This window comes from Glycine soja, chromosome 12 (assembly GCF_004193775.1).
Source record: "Glycine soja cultivar W05 chromosome 12, ASM419377v2, whole genome shotgun sequence".
Taxonomy (NCBI): Eukaryota; Viridiplantae; Streptophyta; class Magnoliopsida; order Fabales; family Fabaceae; genus Glycine; species Glycine soja.
The window spans coordinates 19,076,479-19,100,423 of NC_041013.1; the positions used below are offsets into that span (position 1 = coordinate 19,076,479).

A 23,945-nucleotide genomic window follows, 5' to 3' on the forward strand; every position below is an offset into this window, starting at 1 on the left:
TAATAGGTGTAAAATATGTTCCTTTTTTATTATAATTTTTTAAAATATCACATAAACTAATATATAAATTATTTTATGTAACTTATACAAATTATATAAATTTAATATAATATTTAAATAATCTAAATATAAAATTTTCTGCTTTTATAATTAAATTTAAAAAATATATCATTTATACTTTTTTTATAAATTACATAAAATAAATGTATAAATAATTTACGTATTAATTCATGTAAATTTTGTCATTTATATAATTGGTATTAAAATCATATTTGCTAAATAATTTTTTATAGTTTAAACGAAAAACTAATGCGTAACTTTCCAAAAAAATTAAATATTAAAATTTTATTAATTCATATGATTAGAATAAAAATAATTCATACACATTTTCCTTAAATAAATGATTATGAGTTCAAGTATAACAAAGATCTTTTTTTATTTTTTATTTTATGTAATCTTTTGTACATAAATATCATGTCAACAATTATGTACTTAAGCACCAACCACATTAAAGTAAATTTTTAACTTTGATCAATTAAGGGAAGGAAATATATTAATATTATGAATAATCTTTTTTTGGATGTTGGTACCTTCCTTCCTCTTTATTATTTATTTTAATTTGTATTTATCTTTTATAACTCCTTAGTTACTTTTTGTATCTATATATATATGTGTGTTATTTTTCTTTGAATGAATACATACAATTATCATTCTCTCTAATCATATTATTCATATTATGAAGTTAAAGAGACTATCAAATATGTCTTAAAAGACACTATCAAATAAAAAAATTAAAAATAATTTTATAAAAGATCTAGAAGGTCTAATCAAAGATGTTTATTTTTCTCACCAAAAACGGAAAAACAATAAAAAAATAAAAAAAGTATATTTTTTCTTCTTTTTTTTCTCAGCTAAAGGGAAAAAATAAAACAAAAGTGAAAATAGAAAAATAATATTTCATAACTAAAGTGAGAAAAGAGTGCAAAAGGGAAAAAAAACAAATTATTTTTTATCTTCTTAATTTTTTCTCCGTCCATATTTCACCTCCTGAAATTTATTTATCTATTGATTATTGTTGATATTAGTACCTCCTTGGAAATTCGTATACGCATGGCCTCTTTATATATATATATATATATATATATATATATATATATATATATATATATATATATATATATATATATATATAAAGTAATATTGGCTGTTATTTAAGAATCATAATCAAACCCATGTAGAGACACATTTTATATACAAAATGTATAATTACCGGAAATCGCTATATATGAAGCCGACTCTTACAAAAAGCTTAAACAAGCAAACAAAACAGAAGGCCAATATTTGGATACATGCAAATAGAATTTTCACCACAAAAGGCATAGTTCTCGCATTGATCCACCTCCCCTAGTTGTGATGGTTGGCCATGTACGTGTTTGAGTGCTCCAAAAGAAATTCTGGAAAGCGCCTGAAGCAGCCAATCTATATATGCTGAAGACCGATCTATCAAGAAGCTTGTTCTGATAATACGCCTCTTTAGCATTGAACAAAAGTTTGTGATATTTTTGGAGTTTGACGAGAATACCCGGTCCAAGATTGTCCATTCCAAGTCCCAGCTCTGATCTTAATCTCAGATCCCTTGAGCATAACATATTGAGGATATCCTCTAAGGTCAACTGTGAAAATGAACACATTTCTGAACCATATACCCAAGTATTTTCTTGTTGAATTTCCTGGGCTAAAGAAACCCAGTTCCGTTATTCCACCTTTTGAAACCAAAGTCTCACCATCTAGGATGTATTGACTCACTGCCAAACTGTCTAGTGAAGTGCATGCTCCCAATATGCTAGAGAATAAGAAAAACCAAATAGATAACTTTAAGATATGCTATGCACCATTATGTTGTTGAAGCAATAATTAATGACTACTAAATCGGGGAAGATGAGTTTTTGAGACTTTGAGTAGCGAAAAGTAAACAGAAACTATGCAGAGGCAGAGAATGACAATATAATAAAATAAGAACAATAAAATAATTAATGAATTTAACTGCTGGGTGTGCGGAGTCGTATTTGTTGCATCCTGATTATTATCAATTGCTGTTACAACTAATCAACGTCGTGGCTGGGGGAATCCAAATTGACATGCTCCCTCTGTTTTACACCATTTCCCAATGTTTCTCGTTTTCATTTTTGTTTTCCGTTTATCGAAGCTGAATTAGCACCGGAAAAATTATTAAGTAGTCAAAAGATTATTGTGTCCATGATCCTGACCAACCTTTACATGTATTAATATTTTTAAATTTGTAAGAGAGAACTAGAAATATTTCCGCGTGTTGCGCGATTGCTATTTTTTAAAAAAATATTATAATTGGTAAATTAAATAAAAAATTATAAAGAGATTTTAAAAAATTGATACAACTAATAAAATAGAAAAGATGTTAAATTATAGAGGTATTATATCATCATTTGACATCAATATTAGTTAGCATGTATTCCGTTTAATCAAATAATCCAAGATTGGAATCTTAACCTTGAGTATTAAATAAATGTTTGGTGGAAAATATTGACTTTCTGTGAGTTCGTGGTTCTTATCAGAGGTTAGTCTAAAAGTTTATTAAGAAACAAATAAGAAGGTTTGTTTCATTGTCAATGGGGACAAATTCATGAAACCCAACAAGAAAGACAATTACCAATTTTGTGACACTCTATGCCCCTCACATATATACTAATAAAGGAATAAAAAAATTTTAAATATTAATTAAAAGTATTTTTTTAAAACATTTTTAAATAAAATCTTTCAAAAGGGGTAAAAGGCTCACATTCACTTTCTTCTACATCATACTCAAATTTGTCCAAATAAATAATAAAGTCGGCTCAAGACCGTCTAAGTTTCATACAATTAATATAGAACTTATATCCTAATGTCACATCCTATTAGAATGTTGTATTCCCGTGTCCTCTAGCATGAGATTAGTCATCCACAAACACAAACAACATTTAGGGAGTGAGTTATCACATCCCTAATGTAGCTATAAATATCATATAAATAAAATACAACTTACTTAAGCATCACTCACGTTATTTCACCACTTTGTTGCACAACATTACATTGCAACATCACACATTTCATTCATTTTCACAACATTCACGTACTCAATGATCAAAACACAATATCATCAAGTCAATCAATATCGATCAATACACAAGCGTTATGCAACAGTTATGCAGACTCAATCTTATATGCAATGTGGTACCATGTCAATGAAAACCACGTCGGACGCCTAGGAGTACATGACAAGACAAACCACACACTAGTAAGTCAGGTCACTCTCACTAGGTAAGATCATAGGGAGACCAGTCAGGGTCACAATGTTTTGCGAGAATGCTTTAACCATATGGGATCAACATAGGCTTTAACCATATCCGAAGAGTCTGTCAGGGCCACTTCCTCCTGATTTAGGTCCAACCCAAAAAAGCATTCTAGCACACAGACTCTATCTATGAACTGTATAAAACACGCAACTTCTCAATTGTTCTCAAATATTTTTAATATTTAATTTTATATGTACATACTTTTACTATCTATTTTATTTAGATATAAATTAATAAATTATAATATGTGTAAAATATGTTCTTTTTTTATTATAATTTTTTAAAATATCACATAAACTAATATATAAATTATTTTATGTAACTTATACAAATTACATAAATTTAAGATAATATTTAAATAATCTAAATATAAAATTTTCTGCTTTTATAATTAAATTTAAAAAATATATCATTTATACTTTTTTTATAAATTACATAAAATAAATGTATAAATAATTTACGTATTAATTCATGTAAATTTTTTGATTTATATAATTGGTATTAAAATCTTATTTGCTAAATAATTTTTTATAGTTTAAACGAAAATACTAATGCGTAACTTTCCAAAAAAAATTAAATATTAAAATTTTATTAATTCATATGATTAGAATAAAAATAATTCATACACATTTTCCTTAAATAAATGATTATGAGTTTAAATATAACAAAGATCTTTTTTTATTTTTTTATTTTATCTAATCTTTTGTACATAAATATCATGTCAACAATTATGTACTTAAGCACCAACCACATTAAAGTAAATTTTTAACTTTGATCAATTAAGGGAAGGAAATATATTAATATTATGAATAATATTTTTTTGGATGTTGGTACCTTCCTTCCTCTTTATTATTTATTTTAATTTGTATTTATCTTTTATAACTCCTTAGTTACTTTTTGTATCTATATATATGTGTTATTTTTCTTTGAATCAATACATACAATTATCATTCTCTCTAATCATATTATTCATACTATGAATTTAAAGAGACTATCAAATATGTCTTAAAAGACACTATCAAATAAAAAAATTAAAAATACTTTTATAAAAGATCTAGAAGGTCTAATCAAAGATGTTATTTTTAGGAGTTTATTTTTCTCACCAAAAACGGAAAAACAATAAAAAAATAAAAAAAAAGTATATTTTTTCTTCTTTTTTTTCTCAGCTAAAGGGAAAAAATAAAACAAAAGTGAAAATAGAAAAATAATATTTCATAACTAAAGTGAGAAAAGAGTGCAAAAGGGAAAAAAATTATTTTTTATCTTCTTAATTATTTCTCCGTCCATATTTCACCTCCTGAAATTTATTTATCTATTGATTATTGTTGATATTAGTACCTCCTTGGAAATTCGTATACGCATGGCCTCTTTATATATATATATATATATATAAAGTAATATTGGCTGTTATTTAAGAATCATAATCAAACTCATGTAGAGACACATTTTATATACAAAATGTATAATTACCGGAAATCGCCATGAATTGTACAAAATACACGACTTCTTAATTGTTCTCAAATATTTTTAACTCGTCGTCCTTAAAGGGTCTTAGCATTAACTCGTTGTCCTTAAAGGGACTTAGCATTAACTCGTCGCCCTAAAAGAGACTTAGCATTAACTCATCGCCCTTAAAGGGTCTTATAGTCATGTGATTGTACAATCCACAGTTTACAACTCAATGCACACAATATCTCAATCACGTGCATACTCAGTTTATCACATACACTCAATTTCAATTACAATGGTATAATCTCATAATAGCATGTTATCACACCTCATGAACCATATTCACTTTACCTATGAACCATGCAATACACACAACTACTTAATTATTTTCAAAATCATTTTAACTCGTCGCGCTTGTGATTAAACTCGTCGGGTTCTCACAATGGATCCCATCACAATACTCGTCACGCAAAACTCGTTGCCCTTAAAGGGTCTTACAGTTGTGTGATTGCACAATTCATAGCTCACAACACAATACACATCTCAATATACATGTATTCCATCATTCATCACATGTTCAATTCACCACATACTCACAATTTGAATCATCATTTCATATCCTCAATATAACAGTTTATACAAAAGACTATCACAACCTGGGGACTAAAACCTCTCAAATAATATTACACAATTATATCAAAATCATAGGTCAAAATATACAAATATCAAGAGCACAATTTATCAACAATTCTCATCAGAACATCAATATTTTATTTATAATCATAAAGGAAAATTGCAATTTAATAAACATCCCAAAATAAAACCCCAATTTAATCTTCTAAGGATCCCTACACATGTTCTCACTACTAACCCCCAATTATGAATAACTCATCCCTTACCTCTAAGCGGACTCACGTGTCTCCCGACAGCGATAGTGGCATCTCTAGCGATTCCCTGAGATTCCTCCAGTTTTTCCTCCGACTACTCCGATAGAGTTCCCAAACGTCAGTGAGACGGAGAAGGGATTGAAGCCTCCATAAGTACTGTCTTGGTGCGATTCCTTTTTCTCTCTCCCTGAATATTATCTCGCAAATCTCAATGGTGAAAGTGTGTGAAATTGAATCACGAACCAGATATCAAACATTCATAAAAGTCCAATGGTTAACGAAGCCGGGATCATAGTTTTACTGAGATCATTTTGGGTTTCTACGGGAAAAGAGAAAGCTACGATGGGAAGAGTATTTATCTTATCTTTGACATGTTTTTGCAATTCCAAACGGTGAGAATTCTCGGAATTGGGTTTCGAACGTGGTGCTGAAATTTCACAACGATCCAACGGTGAATCAGTCCAAGATCGTTGTTTTTCTGAGACATGTTGCGTGGGCTGCGGGAAAAGAAAGGGTTTTGAGAGGAGAAGGGAAAACTGACCTAACGCTATTTATAGCTAGGTTTAGTCTATTTATTTATTTATTATTTTATAAAAACAAACTCTATTTTATTCTCTATCAAACAAATAAATAAAATACCTTTTTTATTTTCTCTCAAATCTTTATTTTAATTAATAATTATATCTCCTTATTTATTTATTTATAAAATCTCATCATTTTTCTAAAACTCTATTTATTTATAAATAACAATTCTTTTTTTTTTAAATTAGCTTACAAAAAATGGGATGTTACAATTTCACCCCCCTTTAAAGAAGTTTCGTTCCCGAAACTTTTCCGAAAGATTGAGAAGAAAGAGATTACACATCAGATTCTTAATACCAAGCAGTGTGCCTAGTTGAAACCCTTTTCCGTGACTTCGATCATAAGACTCATCTACACTTAGCAACTAAATCCGGCAATCCTTGTTTACTCAATGATAGTATTTCATAAGTAAGTCTTCTCACGAGAGTGACATCTCAACAACAATAGAATGTGAATGACATACTATTTAGAGTAGGATAATATCATGGGAGACACTGATGATAATTTGAAACAAACAAACATACACAAGATAACGCGACTGACCACATAGTCAACTCTTTTTTGAACATTGGACAATTCAAGGAAAAAAAAAAAGAGTTTCGAGACTCTCACATTCTATCAATCCAAGTTCACAAATGGCTATTGAGAATACATGATTTGCCTACCCTCCAGTCTAAGCCACTTACTTCAATACGATCTTTCTCACTTTGGTATACTTAGCTCATAACTCTTACTTAGGTTCAAGAAATTGCAATGGTTCCACTCTAAGGTTTGCTACTTGATACTTACTGGGTGCTAATTGAATAAGCAAAACAGACCACTTCTCACTTCTGTAAACTTGTTCAACTTAGGGTAATCTTGACACATTTATACTCATGCCACTCTATAACTTCGCACTTGAATTTGAGGTTTCAACTGTAGTTTATGATGTCTAACTCTATAACTAGGACACTGGTCATACCAAGGGTTTCCTACTCAAGCTCCAACTACTAAGCTAGTTCTAACGGTTGAAACTAAACTTACAACAAGATTGTTAAGAATTCTACCCATCTCTTCTACCTCGGATTTAACTCTTAAGGTTCTCACAACGTATCAAACTAACAGTAATGCCTCTAAAGTGTGGAAGCGAAAACCATGGCTACAAACTTTAGGTCATACGTATGATAAATCCTTTCATGAATACTGATTTATCGAGGAAACTTAGGCCGCTACTTGTCCTCATACAAGCACTCCTCTAAAATTAAAAATTATTTCAAATATTTTACTACTCCAATAAGGACCTACGCGGCTAAGATAGCACTCAACGGTTTACAGTGGTCGACTTCTCCATGAACTTATGACTTACTCCTTACAAGGATCTCACCCGAAAACTTAAACTTACTTGAGTAATCTCAAACAAGAATTAAGGTTAATTCAAGGAATCCTAAAATAACTTTTTGGTTCGACTACTAGTTAAGGGAATTTTATCTTAATCTTAGGTTTCCTCTCATCTCAAAACAACTTCTGCTCAAGAAGGATTTGTATTTATCTTTCACCTAGACATAGCATACTTTAAGGGTCATCTTCATCTAACTAAAACGCATAACAAAACTCCTAGCACGAAACATGATTCCCAAGGGTCTATAACAACCTTATGATACACACCATAATTCAACTTAACTGGAAACATACTAAACACTAATCATCGAAACCACAACAAGATCTAACTCAGGGTGGGAGAACTTGTCACGTATTCCATGAACAAACATGGGCATCAATCATATTATGACATGACCAGGTACACATAGAGGTCACAATAGGTACTAAGGTATTTCTTGAAGAATCCACAAACTTTTTCCATATTAAGGTAAAAAGAACTAATATTTATCTCGCTAATTATACAACTATCATCAATAATCCTTTAGGTCACCTACCTTACGCAAGAACACTCACTCTTGAATCCTTCTATGCTTAACAATTAATGCCTTACAAACTACCTTATACTCTTCTTAAGGTTCCACATTAAACCTCTTAACTATTCTTCACAACTTTTCTAACTACTCTATATTCTTAAACAACTCTTTCCCAGTTATCTCCTAGGAACTATGGTTACAATTTTCTATGGGTACTACACTTATAAGATTCTCAATCTTGCACTTAGGTGGTAACTAAGTATATCCTCAAGGAACACAAGTACATGACTTACGCAAGGATAATGCCCACTCAAGTATTTCATTTCGAAACTTCTTAACGTGATTGACAAGGATGAAGTCTCTCTCTATTCGTAGTAGAAGTAACAACAAGATAGATTATCAAGCAGTTTAACTAGACATGATTGGAAGATGAGCAACCCATAACAAAATGAACACTTAAATGATTAGGAGACGGTAAGTTTTAAATCAAGAAGGATCACTTATTTAGAATTAACAACATGCATTTCAAATGAATTCTAGAAACGAAAACATGATCGCAATGTACAACCATATGGAGATGTTGACAATAACTTGATTGTGACAAAAACATCAGTAATTCAATTGTTTGATGTAGGCTCATAACACAAAGAATGAATTATACTCAAGCTTTCAAGTGTAATCAAATTAATTGACCTAAGCACGCAACAGAAGAATAGGTTGCACTAGAATCAAAAGGTACGGTCAAAAGAGTATTCCTTATGAAATATATCTTGATATGAGTCATCCAACTATAGAGCATCAACATCGCTAAGAACAAGAAATCACAAACAACCATACTATCTATGCAATTAAGGTAGAACACCATACTACAAGCATACACATAATTATATGGTTCCTATAACCAGTATATAACATACATATATGAATAAAGAATTGAATAGTCACTAAGAATGTATTTAACAAATCACAAGTTTCAACAATCCCGTTTATGATAACACACTAAGGAAAAAAGGGATTAGCCAACACATGTTAACACATCGGTTAAACACACTTATTCACAACACACCCGCAAGTTCAAGGTTTTTGACAACATTACCACACACATCAAGTTTTCAAGACCACTTGTATCACTTAACGGCTTGCCATGACATCCTACCGCACTTCACGAATTATAGAGAGGGTCAGTCTCATAACTCATGACTCAACAATGGTTTTATGATATAGCAGACATTAAGGATGCAACACACATTACAAGCATCATTCAATCTCATTTAATCATGCAAAGGAAAATACAATTAATAATTCAAGCATGTTCAACAAAACTAGTCATAAGTAACCACACAGAGCGCACACCAGAATATGATAAGCACATAACACACTAGCCGAAAGGTTCAACCTGCTCTGATACCACTAAATGTGACACCCTTTACCCCTCACATTATACTAATAAAGGAATAAAAAATTCAAATATGTATTAAAAGTATTTTTTTAAAAAAACATTTTTAAATACATGCCTTTAAAAAGGGGTAAAAGGCTCACATTCACTTTCTTCTACATCATACTCAAACTTTTCCAAATAAATAATAAAGTCATCTCAGCTCAAACAAGGTCGTCTAAGCTTCAAACAATTAATATAGAACCTATATCCTAATGTCACATCCTATCAGAGAGTTGTGTTCCTGTGTCCTCTAGCATGAGGTTCTTCATAGTTATCTACCTATTCATCTGCTTCCCCGAACACAAAGTTCAAGATCATCACAGGATCCAAACACAAACAACACATAGGGAGTGAGTTATCACATTCCAAACTAACGGAGAGAAACAAGATAACATGTAGCTATAAATATCATATAAACAAAATACAACTTACTTAAGCATCACTCATGTTATTTCACCACTTTGTCGCACAACATTACATTGCAATATCACATATTTCATTCATTTTCACAACATTCACGTACTCAATGATCAAAACACAATATCATCAAGTCAATCAATATCGATCAATACACAAGCGTTATGCAACAGTTATGCTAAGAGTCAATCTTATATGCAATGTGGTACCATGTCAATGAAAAACCACGTCGGGTGCCTAGGAGTACATGACAAGACAAACCACACACTAGTAAGTCAGGTCACTCTCACTAGGTAAGATCATAGGGAGACCAGTCAGGGTCACAGTGCTTTGCGAGAATGCTCCAACCATTTAGGATCAACATAGGCTTAAAGGAGTACTCAAACCAGGTGATCCCCAAGACCTACACCCCGAAGAGTCCGTCAGGGCCTCTCCCTCCTGATTCAGGTCCAACCCAAAAAACATTTTAGCACACAGACTCTATCTATGAACTGTACAAAACACACGACTTCTTAATTGTTCTCAAATATTTTTAACTCGTCGCCCTTAAAGGGTCTTAGCATTAACTCGTTGTCCTTAAAGGGACTTAGCATTAACTCGTCGCCCTAAAAGGGACTTAACATTAACTCGTCACCCTAAATGGGACTTAGCATTAACTCGTCGCCCTAAAAGAGACTTAGCATTAACTCGTCGCCCTTAAATGGTCTTATAGTCATGTGATTGTACAATCCACAGTTTACAACTCAATGCACACAATATCTCAATCACGTGCATACTCAGTTTATTACATACACTCGATTTCAATTACAATGGTATAGTATCAGAATAGCATGTTATCACACCTCGTGAACCATATTCACTTTACCTATGAACCATGCAATACATACAACTACTCAATTATGTTCAAAATCATTTTAACCCATCGCGCTTGTGATTAAACTCGTCGGGTTCCCACAATGGATCGCATCACAATACTCGTCACGCAAAACTCGTCGCCCTTAAAGGGTCTTATAGTTGTGTGATTGCACAATTCATAGCTCACAACACAATACACATCTCAATATACATGTATTCCATCATTCATAACATGTTCAATTCACCACATACTCACAATTTGAATCATCATTTCATATCCTCAATGTAACAGTTTATACAAAAGACTATCACAACTTGGGGACTAAAACCTCTCAAATAATATTACACAATTATATCAAAATCATAGGTCAAAATATACAAATATCAAGAGCACAATTTATCAAGAAATTCTCATCGTAACATCAATATTTTATTTATGATCATAAAGGAAAAATTGCAATTTAATAAACATCCCAAAATAAAACCCCAATTTAATCCTCTAAGGATCCCTACACATGTTCTCAATACTAACCCCCAATTGTGAATAACTCATCCCTTACCTCTAAGCGGACTCACATGTCTTCCGACAGCGATAGCGGCATCTCTAGCGATTTCCTGAGATTCCTCTAGTTTTTCCTCCGACTACTCCAATAGAGTTCCCAAACATCAATGAGACGTAGAAGGAATTGAAGCTTTCATATGTACTGTCTTGGTGCGATTCCTTTTTCTATCTCCCTGAATATTATCTCGCAAATCTGAACGGTGAAAGTGTGCGAAATTGAATCACGAACCAGATACCAAACTTTCATGAAAGTCCAACGGTTAACGAAACCGGGATCGTAGTTTTACTGAGATCATTTTGGGTTTCTGCGGGAAAAGAGAAAGGTACGGTGCGAAGGGTATTTATCTTAGTTCTGACATGGGTTTGCAATTCCCAACCGTGAGGATTCTCGGAATTTGGTTGCGAACATGGTGCTGAAATTTCACAATGATCCAACGGTGAATCAGCCCGAGATGGTTGTTTTTCTGAGACATGTTTGGTGGGCTACGGGAAAAGAAAGGGTTTTGAGAGGAGAAGGGGAAAACTGACCTAACGCTATTTATAGCTAGGCTTAATCTATTTATTTATTTATTATTTTATAAAAATAAACTCTATTTTATTCTCTATCAAACAAAAAATAAAATACCTTTTTCATTTTCTCTCAAATCTTTATTTTAATTAATAATTATATCACCTTATTTATTTATTTATAAAATCTCATCATTTTTCTAAAAACTTTATTTATTTATAAATAAAAATTCTTTTTTTTTAAATTAGCTTAGGATGTTACAAATCTCGTTTATAATAAAAGATTTGAACACTACAACTCAGTAGAACGAAAGCTTTCAAGTCTTATATTAGTATAATCCAATATAAGAGTTGAACTGTATAATAAATTATTCATTCAATATGGACGCCACTGAAACATTAATAACAAGAAATGGCTTTCAAATGATGAGAGGCAATAATTTATAAAAATGGCATACAGCAAAAAATGGCATTCAAATTATAAAAATTTGTAAGTTAAAACAAAATATTTAATATTTATATATCATTAATATTTAATTTTAGACATATTTATTTTGATATAAATTAAATAAATTATATATATATGTATATATATAATATGTTCTTATTTTATTATATTTTTCTGACAAACTATGTACAAATTTGAAAAATTATTTTATTGAACATACAAATTATGTACAATTTAGATAGTATTTAAATAATTTAAAAATAAAAAATTATTAGTTTTTATAATTAAAATAACAAATTTTATTATTTATATGTAAAAAAGATTCATATTTTTAATAAAATATATAAAATAATTGAACTATTAATTTATATATAATTGTAATTAAAATCTTAAATATTAATTTTTTATAGTTAAAATGAAAATATTATGATGTAAATTCCCAAAAATATTAATTATTTAAATTTTATTAAATTATATAATCGGAATTAAAATAATTTATATATTAAATTAAGTTTACGAAATTTGTATAATTTATATATTAACTAATACAATTATGTTGATTTATATAATTAGAATAAAATTAATGTGTATCTAAATCATTTGCAAAATAATTTATATATTAATTTATCAAATTTAATTATAAATTGGTAAAGATAAAACAAAAATATGTAAACTATTCAAAATAAAAGTATATAAAATGATATAAAATAAAATTTATACATTAAATATTTTTTTAATTTATAAACTTTTGATTTTGAATGACGAAAGGAAAATATTGTACTGCCATGAATAATCTTTTGTGATGTTCATATCTTCATTTATATTTATCTTTTATAACTCCTTAGTTACCTTTTGTATCCATAAATAGACTGCTTCTATTGGAATGGTTACATACAATTTATTATTCTCTTTAAACTCTCTTCTTCTCTAAGTTATATTATATTTAACATGTTATCAACATCTTGAACAAAATTTGATCCAAGGTCATATTTTTTTAATTTACATTTGAAGTAAAGATTTCCTTCTTTCCCAAATGATATTGTTCAAATTGATTCATATACATATATAGTTCAGGTATATATGAAAATGTGTGTTGAAGACACTCTCAAATAAAAAATTTCTAAAAACACTTTTTATGAAAGGTTTAGAAGGCCTAACCATTGAATTTTTTTTGAAGAATTTATAATTCTAATTGAAAGTGCGAAAACAGTAAAAATGTGAAAAGAAAATATATTTTTTCCCTTCTTTTTCTCTGCTGAAGTGAAAAAATTAAGCAAAAGTTAAAATAGAAAATAAGATTTCACAGCTAAAGTGAGAAAAGATTGCAAAAGTGAAAAAACAAATTTTTTTTGAGAAAAGTCTTATATAAGTTTATCCCAATATAAGAGTTCAGCTGTATAATAAATTATTCATTCAATATGGATGCCACTGAAACTTCAAGAACAAAAAATAGCATTAAAATCATGAGTGGTAGATGAATAAGCCACTGACCCATGGTTTTAAATTTACAGAATCAAGCAATAGGTCAGAAGACAAATGAGATCATGCTATCCATAGGTTCTTTATAATCCTTTCTGTTTATTTGCATCATTCCCCAAAAGTTAGAGATTAATTCTTCCAAGATGTAAAGATACATGAAGTCATTATGCTCTCTCCTTAGATAATCTTTTATATACATCAGGAATCTATCCAATGACAGCTTGCTGAAGAGTCCGAGTTATCTACCAATTGTAACGGACTTTGTTCGTATTTGTACTTTAAATTCATATCAACTTTAGTTACGGGAAGCCATATCATTTCCTTTGCTCATCAACAAAATACATCATTAATATTGTTAGTATTCTATCTTGCCTCGAAAATTGTCAGGGATATCTCATTTTGTGATAAAAATTTGCACGTTTTTGGTGAAGAGAATTCAGGAATACACTTTCCTGTATAAAATCCAGGAGCCTTTGGCTGAGGCAATAATTTCTCACCATTCAGCATAGGAATGACAGAAGACATATCCGGCCTATCTCCTGGTTTTTGTTGTACACACAACAAACCCACATGTATGCATCTTAAGACTTCAAAAGGAATGCATCTTTCATGTAAGTTTATATCTATCAGTTCCAATGGCCTGTCTTCAGTCCAAAGTCTCCATGCCTAAAGCCAAGGAAATCAAAATAGTTACATACTTTGATTCTATTCTAATCTCAAATAGATTCAACTAGGTAGTAAAGTGGATAGTCATTGTGCTTACATGTCCAAGTAGATTAAGAGAGTGTTCCGGGTCAGAAAATCCCCTGTTCTTGCTTCCGCTAACTATCTCTAGTACAATCACGCCAAAACCAAAGACATCTGATTTCACAGAGTAATGACCATGCACAGCGTACTCTGGAGGCATGTAACCACTGAAGTACAATTTTTTGTAGCAGTCACGAAAAACAATTGCATATATAAACTATACAATAAGTACAAAAAGAAGAAAGCAACTTACTATGTTCCAACCACTTTTCTGGTTTTGGCTTGAATTTGTTCACAGCCAAAAGTCCGAGCCAGACCAAAGTCTGAGATTTTAGGATTCATATTCGCATCAAGCAGGATATTGCTCGTTTTCAAATCTCTGTGAATAATTCTCAGTCTGGAGTCTTGGTGAAGATAGAGAAGCCCCCTAGCGATGCCACCAATAATGTGGAAACGTTGATTCCAGGCTAAGATCTTACTTCTAGCTTTGTCTAGTTAAATTCACTTACATGATTAGTACAAGAATAGCTTTCTAAACATAATTTAAAGGCAATCACATAAGGAGAGCCAAGAATTTCTTGATGTTAAAGTTGGATTTTCAAAGGCACTAACCAAAGATGAAGTAGTCTAAGCTCTTGTTGGGCATGTATTCATAGATCAACAATTTTTCCCCTCCTTGAACGCAGCAACCTAGAAGTTTCACAAGATTACGGTGCTGAAGTTTTGCAATTAGCACAACTTCATTCTTAAACTCCCCTGGTCCTTGATCAGACATCTGTGAGTGTCGTTTTATGGCTACCTCTTGCCCATCTATTAGTGTACCCTGTAAACCATCATTTGGAAAAATTATGAAATGTTTTAGAGAAAATAAAGTTATACATTAGATATGGGTATTTAACCTTGTACACTGGCCCAAATCCACCTTCCCCTAGTTTATTTCTGATGGAAAAATTATTAGTGGCTTTAGCAATTGTTGACAACTCAAATGTTGACAGATCCATATCTTCCTTCCTCAAGATAAGATATTCTTGCCTCCATTGAAATCGTGGGATATGACAATATAATCTTCGTGCCACTAAAATGTGCATGATATACAACATCAAAAACATTGATTAATATGATTAGTTTCCTTATTTTGTTTACTTCTGTATTTTTTGAAGTCTTTATATATACCAGCATATCTATGATGAAATTTCATAATCAAGCTTGATAATATGTAACAGAATTTTCAAATCTTTCTCAATACATGTGTTGTGCATCCAAGAACTGTCAAGCCCATGATTAATATAGATGGTTACCGACTGTATATGTTTGTAATAGTTATTGTAAAACTTTGTTGCAGAACATAGACACATGTGATGATTATATATATACTTACTCGGATTTTTGCTTATCAGTATGCAGACACATGTGATGATTAATCCAAAAATAGTCACACCAACAGCAATTCCTAGAATCTTTTTCTTGATGTTTCCAGGGCCAGCATGATCTAAAAGGAACAGAGAAACATCAGTTGCCAACTTTAAAATAAACGTCTCAATCGGTTGAAACTTACAAAGTGAGTCTAATTTCTATAGATCATACGTTACTAATAACTTTCTTTGCAGTTATTTGCAAAATCTTGCAACCCATATGTATTCGTTTCAATTATTGTATACACTTAAGAATCACAGTTCAAGCCACAATAATAGATGGTTTGTTTAACTAACCTTTGAATGTTCTCATGGTCTTACCCTAATCAAACCTTTTATCTTAGAATAATGCAATATGCATCAAGAATCAAGCAGCGAAAGAGAGCAAAGACTCCAAAGTAAATAGTTAAAATCAAATAAAATAATTGATGGAGTACCTAATTCTGAAGCAGGGACTCTGATATAAACGTCTTGCCCTGATTTCGAGAAATATCTCATGTCAACTATATTATTAAACCATAGTAGACAACCACTTCCTCCATTACGGATATCTAAATTTGCATATGCTGTACAAGAACAGTTTTTAAGACATGACTTCTGACATTCATTAAGGTTCATGGTCTTACTAAACCATGATGAAGACGTGTCTGGCAATTTCATGCGTGCATACTTCAAGAATCCATCTGTATAACTGTTTTTGCAATCTGATTTATTCCTTGGAGCACAACCGCTTTGAAAAATTGGCATATTCCACTGATCTGGAGACTTGGGAACATAACCTCTCAGGCATTCACAAGTTGGACGGTTACCATCATAATTGCATATAGAATTTTCACCACAAAAGTCATAATATTCGCATTGATCTATCTCCTCAATTGTTAGGACTTGCCTGGTGCTTGTTTGAGTTCTCCAATACATTCTCTGTGCCCTGCCTGATGGAGAAAGTTTCAATAAGCTGAAGTCCAAACTATGAAGAAGGTTGTACTCATAATACACCTCTTTTTCATTATATACAAATTTTTGTGAACAGTAAGGAATTTCAACCGGATATCCAACCAAAGACAGACCATTCCATGGTCCTACTCTGACCTTTATCTCAGATCCCTTGAACATAATTACTTGTGGATATCCTCGAAGATCCATTTTTACAACATATTCTCCCTCCGCAGGATCGTCAACACTTTTCCAAGATGATATAGATCTTTCTAGACCAAAGCTCCACCCAAACTTCATTCCTGGCGTATGTGTATCACCTGGATAATCAAAACTCTGCCACAATATGGCATCCTTGCCTGGTTGCTGTCCATTTTTCACCACAAAATTTCCAGAATCCAATGGATGAGCAATTGGGTTATTCCCGGCTTTGCTTGATATGTTGGATGACCAAATGGTGCTGTTTTTGTGATTCAGAAGGACAAGAATCCCCTTTTCGTCGAGTTTCAGAACTCCTGAGTTTTTCTCAAGTGGTGCATTTCGGTTAGCCACCCACACCACTTTTAAAGGGTTAACATTTTTGAACCATATACCCAAGTATCGCCTTGTTGATTTTCCTGGGCTAAAGAATCCCACTTCAATAATTCCACCCGCTGAAACCAAAGTCTCGTTCTCAGCATCTCGGATGGATTGATTCACTGCTAAACTGTGTAGTGAAGTGCAAGTTCCTGAGAAGTAGGAAAATAAGAAGAACCAAATACATAACATTATGGTGCTATGAACCAATTTGTTGTTGAAGAAATAACCATTACTATGTTAAGAAGATGGCAATCTTGATTATGCAGATGCAGAGGGATAACCATATATTAAAATAAGAACAAAAATCAAATGAACAGTTATCTAGACGGGGAAGTCGTTGTTGAACCGTGATTAGTCTCAAAATTGACGTTGTCAGAGAAGACTATTGATGGCCGCTAGGAACCCAAATTCGCATGCCCCCTTTATTTTATGGATTTTGTAGACCTGAATTTGACTACTAGATTATTCTAAGGGTTCTGACTTTTCACCTATTTTAAAATATATTTTTTAATTTAATTAATAGTTTAGTTTTTTTATACTTTAAAACCATAAAAAATTCTATTAAACATGTAAATTATCAATGCATGTGTATGAAGGTTTTGATGATGCTAAAACAAAAGCAACACAAGTTTTATTTCAAGTCCAAATCAAGATCAAGAAAACAAATATCAAGAAAAAAACTAAGTCTTAGTCTATCTTTATTAGAAGAGTCTCGTAGTGATGTCAGAAGTTTGGTCTCACAGCACACTTTTTAAATTGATTTTAAAATAGTTTTAACATTTTTTTGAAAAATGAAAAATTATTTTAAAAAGCTTTTTCAGAAAGTTTGAAATTTGAAATTTGAAAGCTGTAAATCGATTACCACTTGTTTGTAATCGATTACTTGTAATGGAACTACAAAATTCAAATTGAAAAATCATGACTCCTCATTACATAGCTGTGTAATCTATTACCAAAAGAGTTGTAATCGATTATCAGTGAGAAAAAATTTTAAAAGTTACTCTGAAAAGTCACATCTCTTCATAAGTTTTTGAAAAGCCACCAAGGGCCTATAAATATGTGATTTATCTACGAAAAAATTTTAAGAGAGTTTTTCATAACCTTATTGTCTTATCCTCTCAAAAATAAATCATTGGTTAAACACTTGCAAATCAATTAAGGATTCTTCTAAGAACGTCATCTTGTATCTTCTTCTCTAAAAGAGAGAAAAACATTTATACTTTCTTTAAAGACTTATTGAAATCAAGAGGTTGTTTGTGTCTTGAATTGTGAGTTTCCTGAACACAAGGAAAAGGGATCCCTCGGGCAGAAGTTGTAAAAAAGATTTTTATAAAGTTAGTGAAAATCTCAAGTGAGTTGCTTGAGAACTTAACGTAGGCACAAGGAGTGGCCGAACTAGGATTTGAGTTTGCATTTCTCTTTTCCCAATCTTGATTACTTTATCTTGGATATTTTATTTATCTTGGACACTTGAAGTATTCTGTTGATATAACTTTCATCTTCATCTTTAATATTCTTAACATATAGATTTAAAAGAGGATTTAAAAGTCAATTAAACGAAATTTTTTTAAACTTAATTCACCCCGTCTCTTAAGTTATTGAAATCACCTATCCAACATAAATTAATCGGTATAGAGTTAATTCAGTTTAATCTGTGATCAAGAAGGAGAATTTTAATGTTTATAATGATTCTATTAGAATTAATAGTGGAGTCGAAGAACTTAGCCTCTTCCTTTCCTCAACTAAGTCAAGGAACTTAGTTCTCTTCCTTTGCTCATCTAATCTTAACCAAGTTATTATTTGACTATCACTACAAGGAAAATGACTTTTATCTACAGTCAAAATGTATCACTAGAAGTCCAAAATTCATAGGTAGATGTATAAAGGACTTTGTCTTACAGACGTTTTTTGCGTCAACTTTGAGGGGTATACAGTGACAACTAATAGTCTGTCATTATAGGCTTTACCTACGGATATATTTTTATCTACAGTCAAATTTAACTATTATTATAGGTATCACCTACTATTTCAAATGTGTAGGTAAAAGATATTAATTTATGCCTATAATCTCAAATTTAACTATTACTATTGGCTTATGTTTTTCCATGAATCAACAATACTTTTGGGACAATCTTAAGCATATGGTTCATGACATAATATCCACACTCATAACCCTATGTTGAGTTTCACACTACAATTAAACATTAAATTTGAATATAATTAGTAACGATTGAAGTTTTTTAATTTTTAATTGATGATTGATTTTAAAACTACTTACATTGGATAAAATCCATGTAGGCTTCCTTCTACTTGGTGACTGTACACCCACCAACCTCTGATATTCATACATAAGACTAACATAAATAAATAATCATGTGAATTTCATTATAGGTTTGAAGTTTATAAATACATGACAAAGCAAATGTTTTAGAAATGGTATGAGTTTAAATTGGTTCATAAATAAAATCATATGTTTTTTTAATTCATGTTTCAAAGTAAGATTTTGGTCTTTCCCTAAGGATATTTTTCATACTATGAGTTTAAATTGGTTCATATATATATATATATATATATATATATATATATATTGTTCATGTATATCTGAAAATGTGTCTTGAAGATACTGTGAAATAAAAAAATTCTAAAAATATTTTTATAAAAGATCTAAAAGGCCTAATCATAGAATTTTTTAAGCTAGGGTTTATAATTCTCATTAGAAGTGGGAAAACTTTATAAAATGTGAAAAGAAAATATATTTTTTTCCTTCTTTATCTCAGCTGAAGTGAAAAAATAAAACAAAAGTTAAAATAGAAAAATGATATTTCACATCACACAAAATATTGCAAAAGTGAAAAAACAAAATCTTTTTTTATTTTCTTAATTATTTCTCCCTCGATGTTTCACCACCCGAAATTTAGATGTACTTCTTGATATTTGGTCAAGATATTTTGAAATGTCATCTATCTATTTATTATTGTTGATATTAGAACCTCCTTGGAATTTTGTATACGAATGGCCTCTTGCTTGATAGCTAAGAGGCCCCCGCAAGTTGGGAATGAATATTCTACATTTCCAGCTTGGAACACAAATTCTTAAACCCCGTAGGGTTAGCCATGTATTGGCTCAATTGCTTAACAGAATGGGCTATGTTAGGACGTGTGTTTGTGAGATAAATGAGGGGGCCAACCAGATGACGATAGGAAGATGAAGCTTCAGCAGATAGCGAATCACCTAATGTGGCATGCAAACGAGTAGCATAGTCCATAGGAGTGGTGTTGGGGTGAGAAGCAAGCATACCAGAATCGGAGAGGATATCCAGGGTGTATTTTGTAACGACCCGCCTCGTCGCTACGATATCAACACTCTAATACCCGATAATTTTAATTTTTTTAAAAAAGAACTCCCTTAATTTTGCTTGTGAAAACCGAAGTAATTTTTGTCACAACATGCATTCATCCAACAACACGCCATTACTTAAGTAAATATACATAATTATATAGAAATAGTAACTCGGTACACGTCATACACATAAACGAAAATTAAATCTGTTCATAACTATAATTAAAATCCAAGTTTTACATCTTTGATTCAATAAAATAAAACTTCAAAACCAACTACGGAGGAGTTGATTACAAAACACAACTTTCTCCCAAAATAACGCCAACGTCATCACGTCGACTCGGCGGCTCCTCACCAAAATCTTACTCCCTGCACCCTACCACTGTCATTCTGCTCCCACGAACAAGGTTCGTGATCATCACAGGTATCAACCACACGATACAAAATTGCAAGGGTGAGTTCATTATAAAAAGAACCAATACCAAAACCAAATAACCACAATTAGCAAGGAACATAGGCAAACATGATAAGCATACACAACATTCAGTATTCAACACTCATATCCAACAAATATTCATCATCCACATCCAACAATTACTCATCATTCATTCATAGACCCAATCAAGATTGCACAGAATGATGCATGCACCTGACTCAACACTCAGATGCAATGTGGTACGTACCAACAACAACAAAATCTCAGGAAATAGCCTAAGAGTGTCCACACGACACTCTCACTTAGGGAACTGTGCTGAGTTTGTCGAGACCACCCGGGTGTGCACGTAACATCCCCCCTCCCATAGGTGATCAGCCTGGGAGCCCAAAGGTGTTCCCTACCAGGTGACAAGCCCTCTAGTACAAAGTACACTTGGCCACAATTACTCTATTTCTTGTGTCATATGAGCTATGATCACGGCCAAAAGTAAGTGCCAAAGACCATGGACCAATTAAAACGCCTAAGCATCCCTTCAAAAATGCTTAGATTCTCTAACCAGGCTAGTTACCCGCGTCTGGGCCATCCGACAAGGTCAGTGCACTCTACCCCCCATGACATACACTCCATACGACGTATGATCGTGGCTAAAAGCTAGTGCCAAAGACCCTAGAAGGTCAGTGCACAGTGCCCCCCACAATCATACACAACATCCAACGTATGAACATGACCAAAAGCTAGTGCCAAAGACCCTGAAAGGTCAGTGTACAGTGCCCCCCATGAACATACACATCATGCACATGCCAATGCATTTCCAACATCAATCAACATTCCATTTCCATGTCATTCTCAACATAAATATCATCTCGTCTCAATGACACTATCAACAACAACAACAATCTCATTTTATATTCACATATTCATCAATAATAACAATTCATGTTGACATGGTCTTTAATAACAACGTCATCTCAAATCAATATCATCCTAATCATCATTATCATCACATATCAATTAAAATCCTCAATAGCAACATCAATAAAAAATCGCATTTCGCACACATGTATATAATCTCTGAGATTCACACTCACGGTCTTCAAACAACACAATTCAGACAAACACAACAATATCATTCATTACAGTACATATATATATATATATATATATATATATATATATATATTGCATCCCATTCGTCAAAACATGATTTCTCCTGAAAAACCAGCATGCATATCAATAACAATTTTATCACGTTCCATTAGTTAAAAACATAATTTTCTTGAAAGAAAAATCAGCATGCAACAGGGACAGGCAGATGTCCTCATAGCTAGGTTCCCTGACCCTAACTATGGTGTTAAAACGGTAAATTTTATAATAAACTCCCCTCACCTATCGTGAGCTACCCCGCGGGTTCCTCGTCGTGTCACTTGAAGATTCCTTTTCGTCCTTGCTCGTCGATTCCACGCAAGCCTCTACCATGCCAAAACGAAGGAGACTTAATATGGATTTCAGAAAACAAAGCTAACACCAATGCTCTGGGTCAAACACCCACGTTACTTCTTGAAAGAGCTGAGAGCATTTTGGGTTTTACAAAGGGATATCATTTGGAAATTCCGACCATGCCAATGTGACTGGGGTTCAGTGTAGGTTACGAAAATAACATGCATTTCATGAAAAGATAACATTTACAAAGTCTCTTTCTCTAGGGTTTTTCAAAGGAAGCATAAGACATGCAATGATGGTTCCAAAGTTAGAAAAGATGAAAAGACAAGCTAAAACTAACAAGAAACAAGCGTAGAACCATGGTTACCTCGAAGGAAAATGAAAGGTCAGACTAGGGTTTTTGTTCTCTACTGAAACCGTGAGCCAAGTTGGAAGATTTCGCTTCGGTTGAAGGGTTCCTCTCGGTGTGGGGTTGCAACGGAGAACAACGGCGGTTTGTGGTGGCTAATGGTGGCTGTGGGTGATGGAGAAAGTTCTTGGGACGTTAGAAATGACTTTGGAAGAAAGAAAGAAAAAGAAATGGTGTTTTTCCTAAGCTACACGAAAGCAAAGGCTGAAAACGCTCAAGTGAGAAATGGTCTCGGACACGGAAACGTTGTGCACACTCTAGACATTCTCTCCAAGATCCCAACGGTCAGATTATGGATAATTGTGTTTTGAAGCTGCAGACTAAATTTGGAAACGATCCAACGGTTAACGAAGGCTGGACAACGTTTTTACCGAGGCAGCTCATGTAGCTTCCTCAAGAAGCTTCATTAAGAGGCTTCCTCAAGAAGCTTCCTCGTGGCTTCTTTGAGAAGCTAGATCCTTATCTACCCACACCCCTCTATTAACTAAATTAACCTTCTTGAAAATAATTACGGATAAAAATAACGCAACAAATATAATCAAAAATCAAACATAATTACTAATAATATATAGATATATATCAGGGTGTTACATATTTTCGTTGACACAAGTGAATACCATGCTGGGATCGAGCAACTTCATGACCAAGGAAGAACTTTAAAGTACCAAGATCCTTTATTTTGAAAGCTTGGTCGAGAAGAGTTGTGATATGATGAATAGTATCAATGTTGTTTCCTGTTAAGACAATATCGTCAACATAAACAAGA

At 32.1% G+C, this 23,945-nt stretch overlaps 1 protein-coding gene across 1 annotated transcript; it reads right to left on the bottom strand.

Moving 5' to 3' along the window:
• Nucleotides 1-13,963: 13,963 nt before the first annotated feature.
• Nucleotides 13,964-17,932, bottom strand: LOC114380529 (G-type lectin S-receptor-like serine/threonine-protein kinase At4g27290). The gene is made up of 7 exons (XM_028339630.1): nucleotides 16,481-17,932; nucleotides 16,010-16,120; nucleotides 15,531-15,706; nucleotides 15,244-15,454; nucleotides 14,885-15,122; nucleotides 14,648-14,798; nucleotides 13,964-14,550 (listed from the first exon to the last, which is right to left on the bottom strand). The coding sequence occupies exons 1-7, from the start codon at nucleotides 17,742-17,744 to the stop codon at nucleotides 14,248-14,250; spliced, it is 2,454 nt and encodes an 817-aa protein (XP_028195431.1). The 5' UTR covers nucleotides 17,745-17,932; the 3' UTR covers nucleotides 13,964-14,247.
• Nucleotides 17,933-23,945: the final 6,013 nt, after the last annotated feature.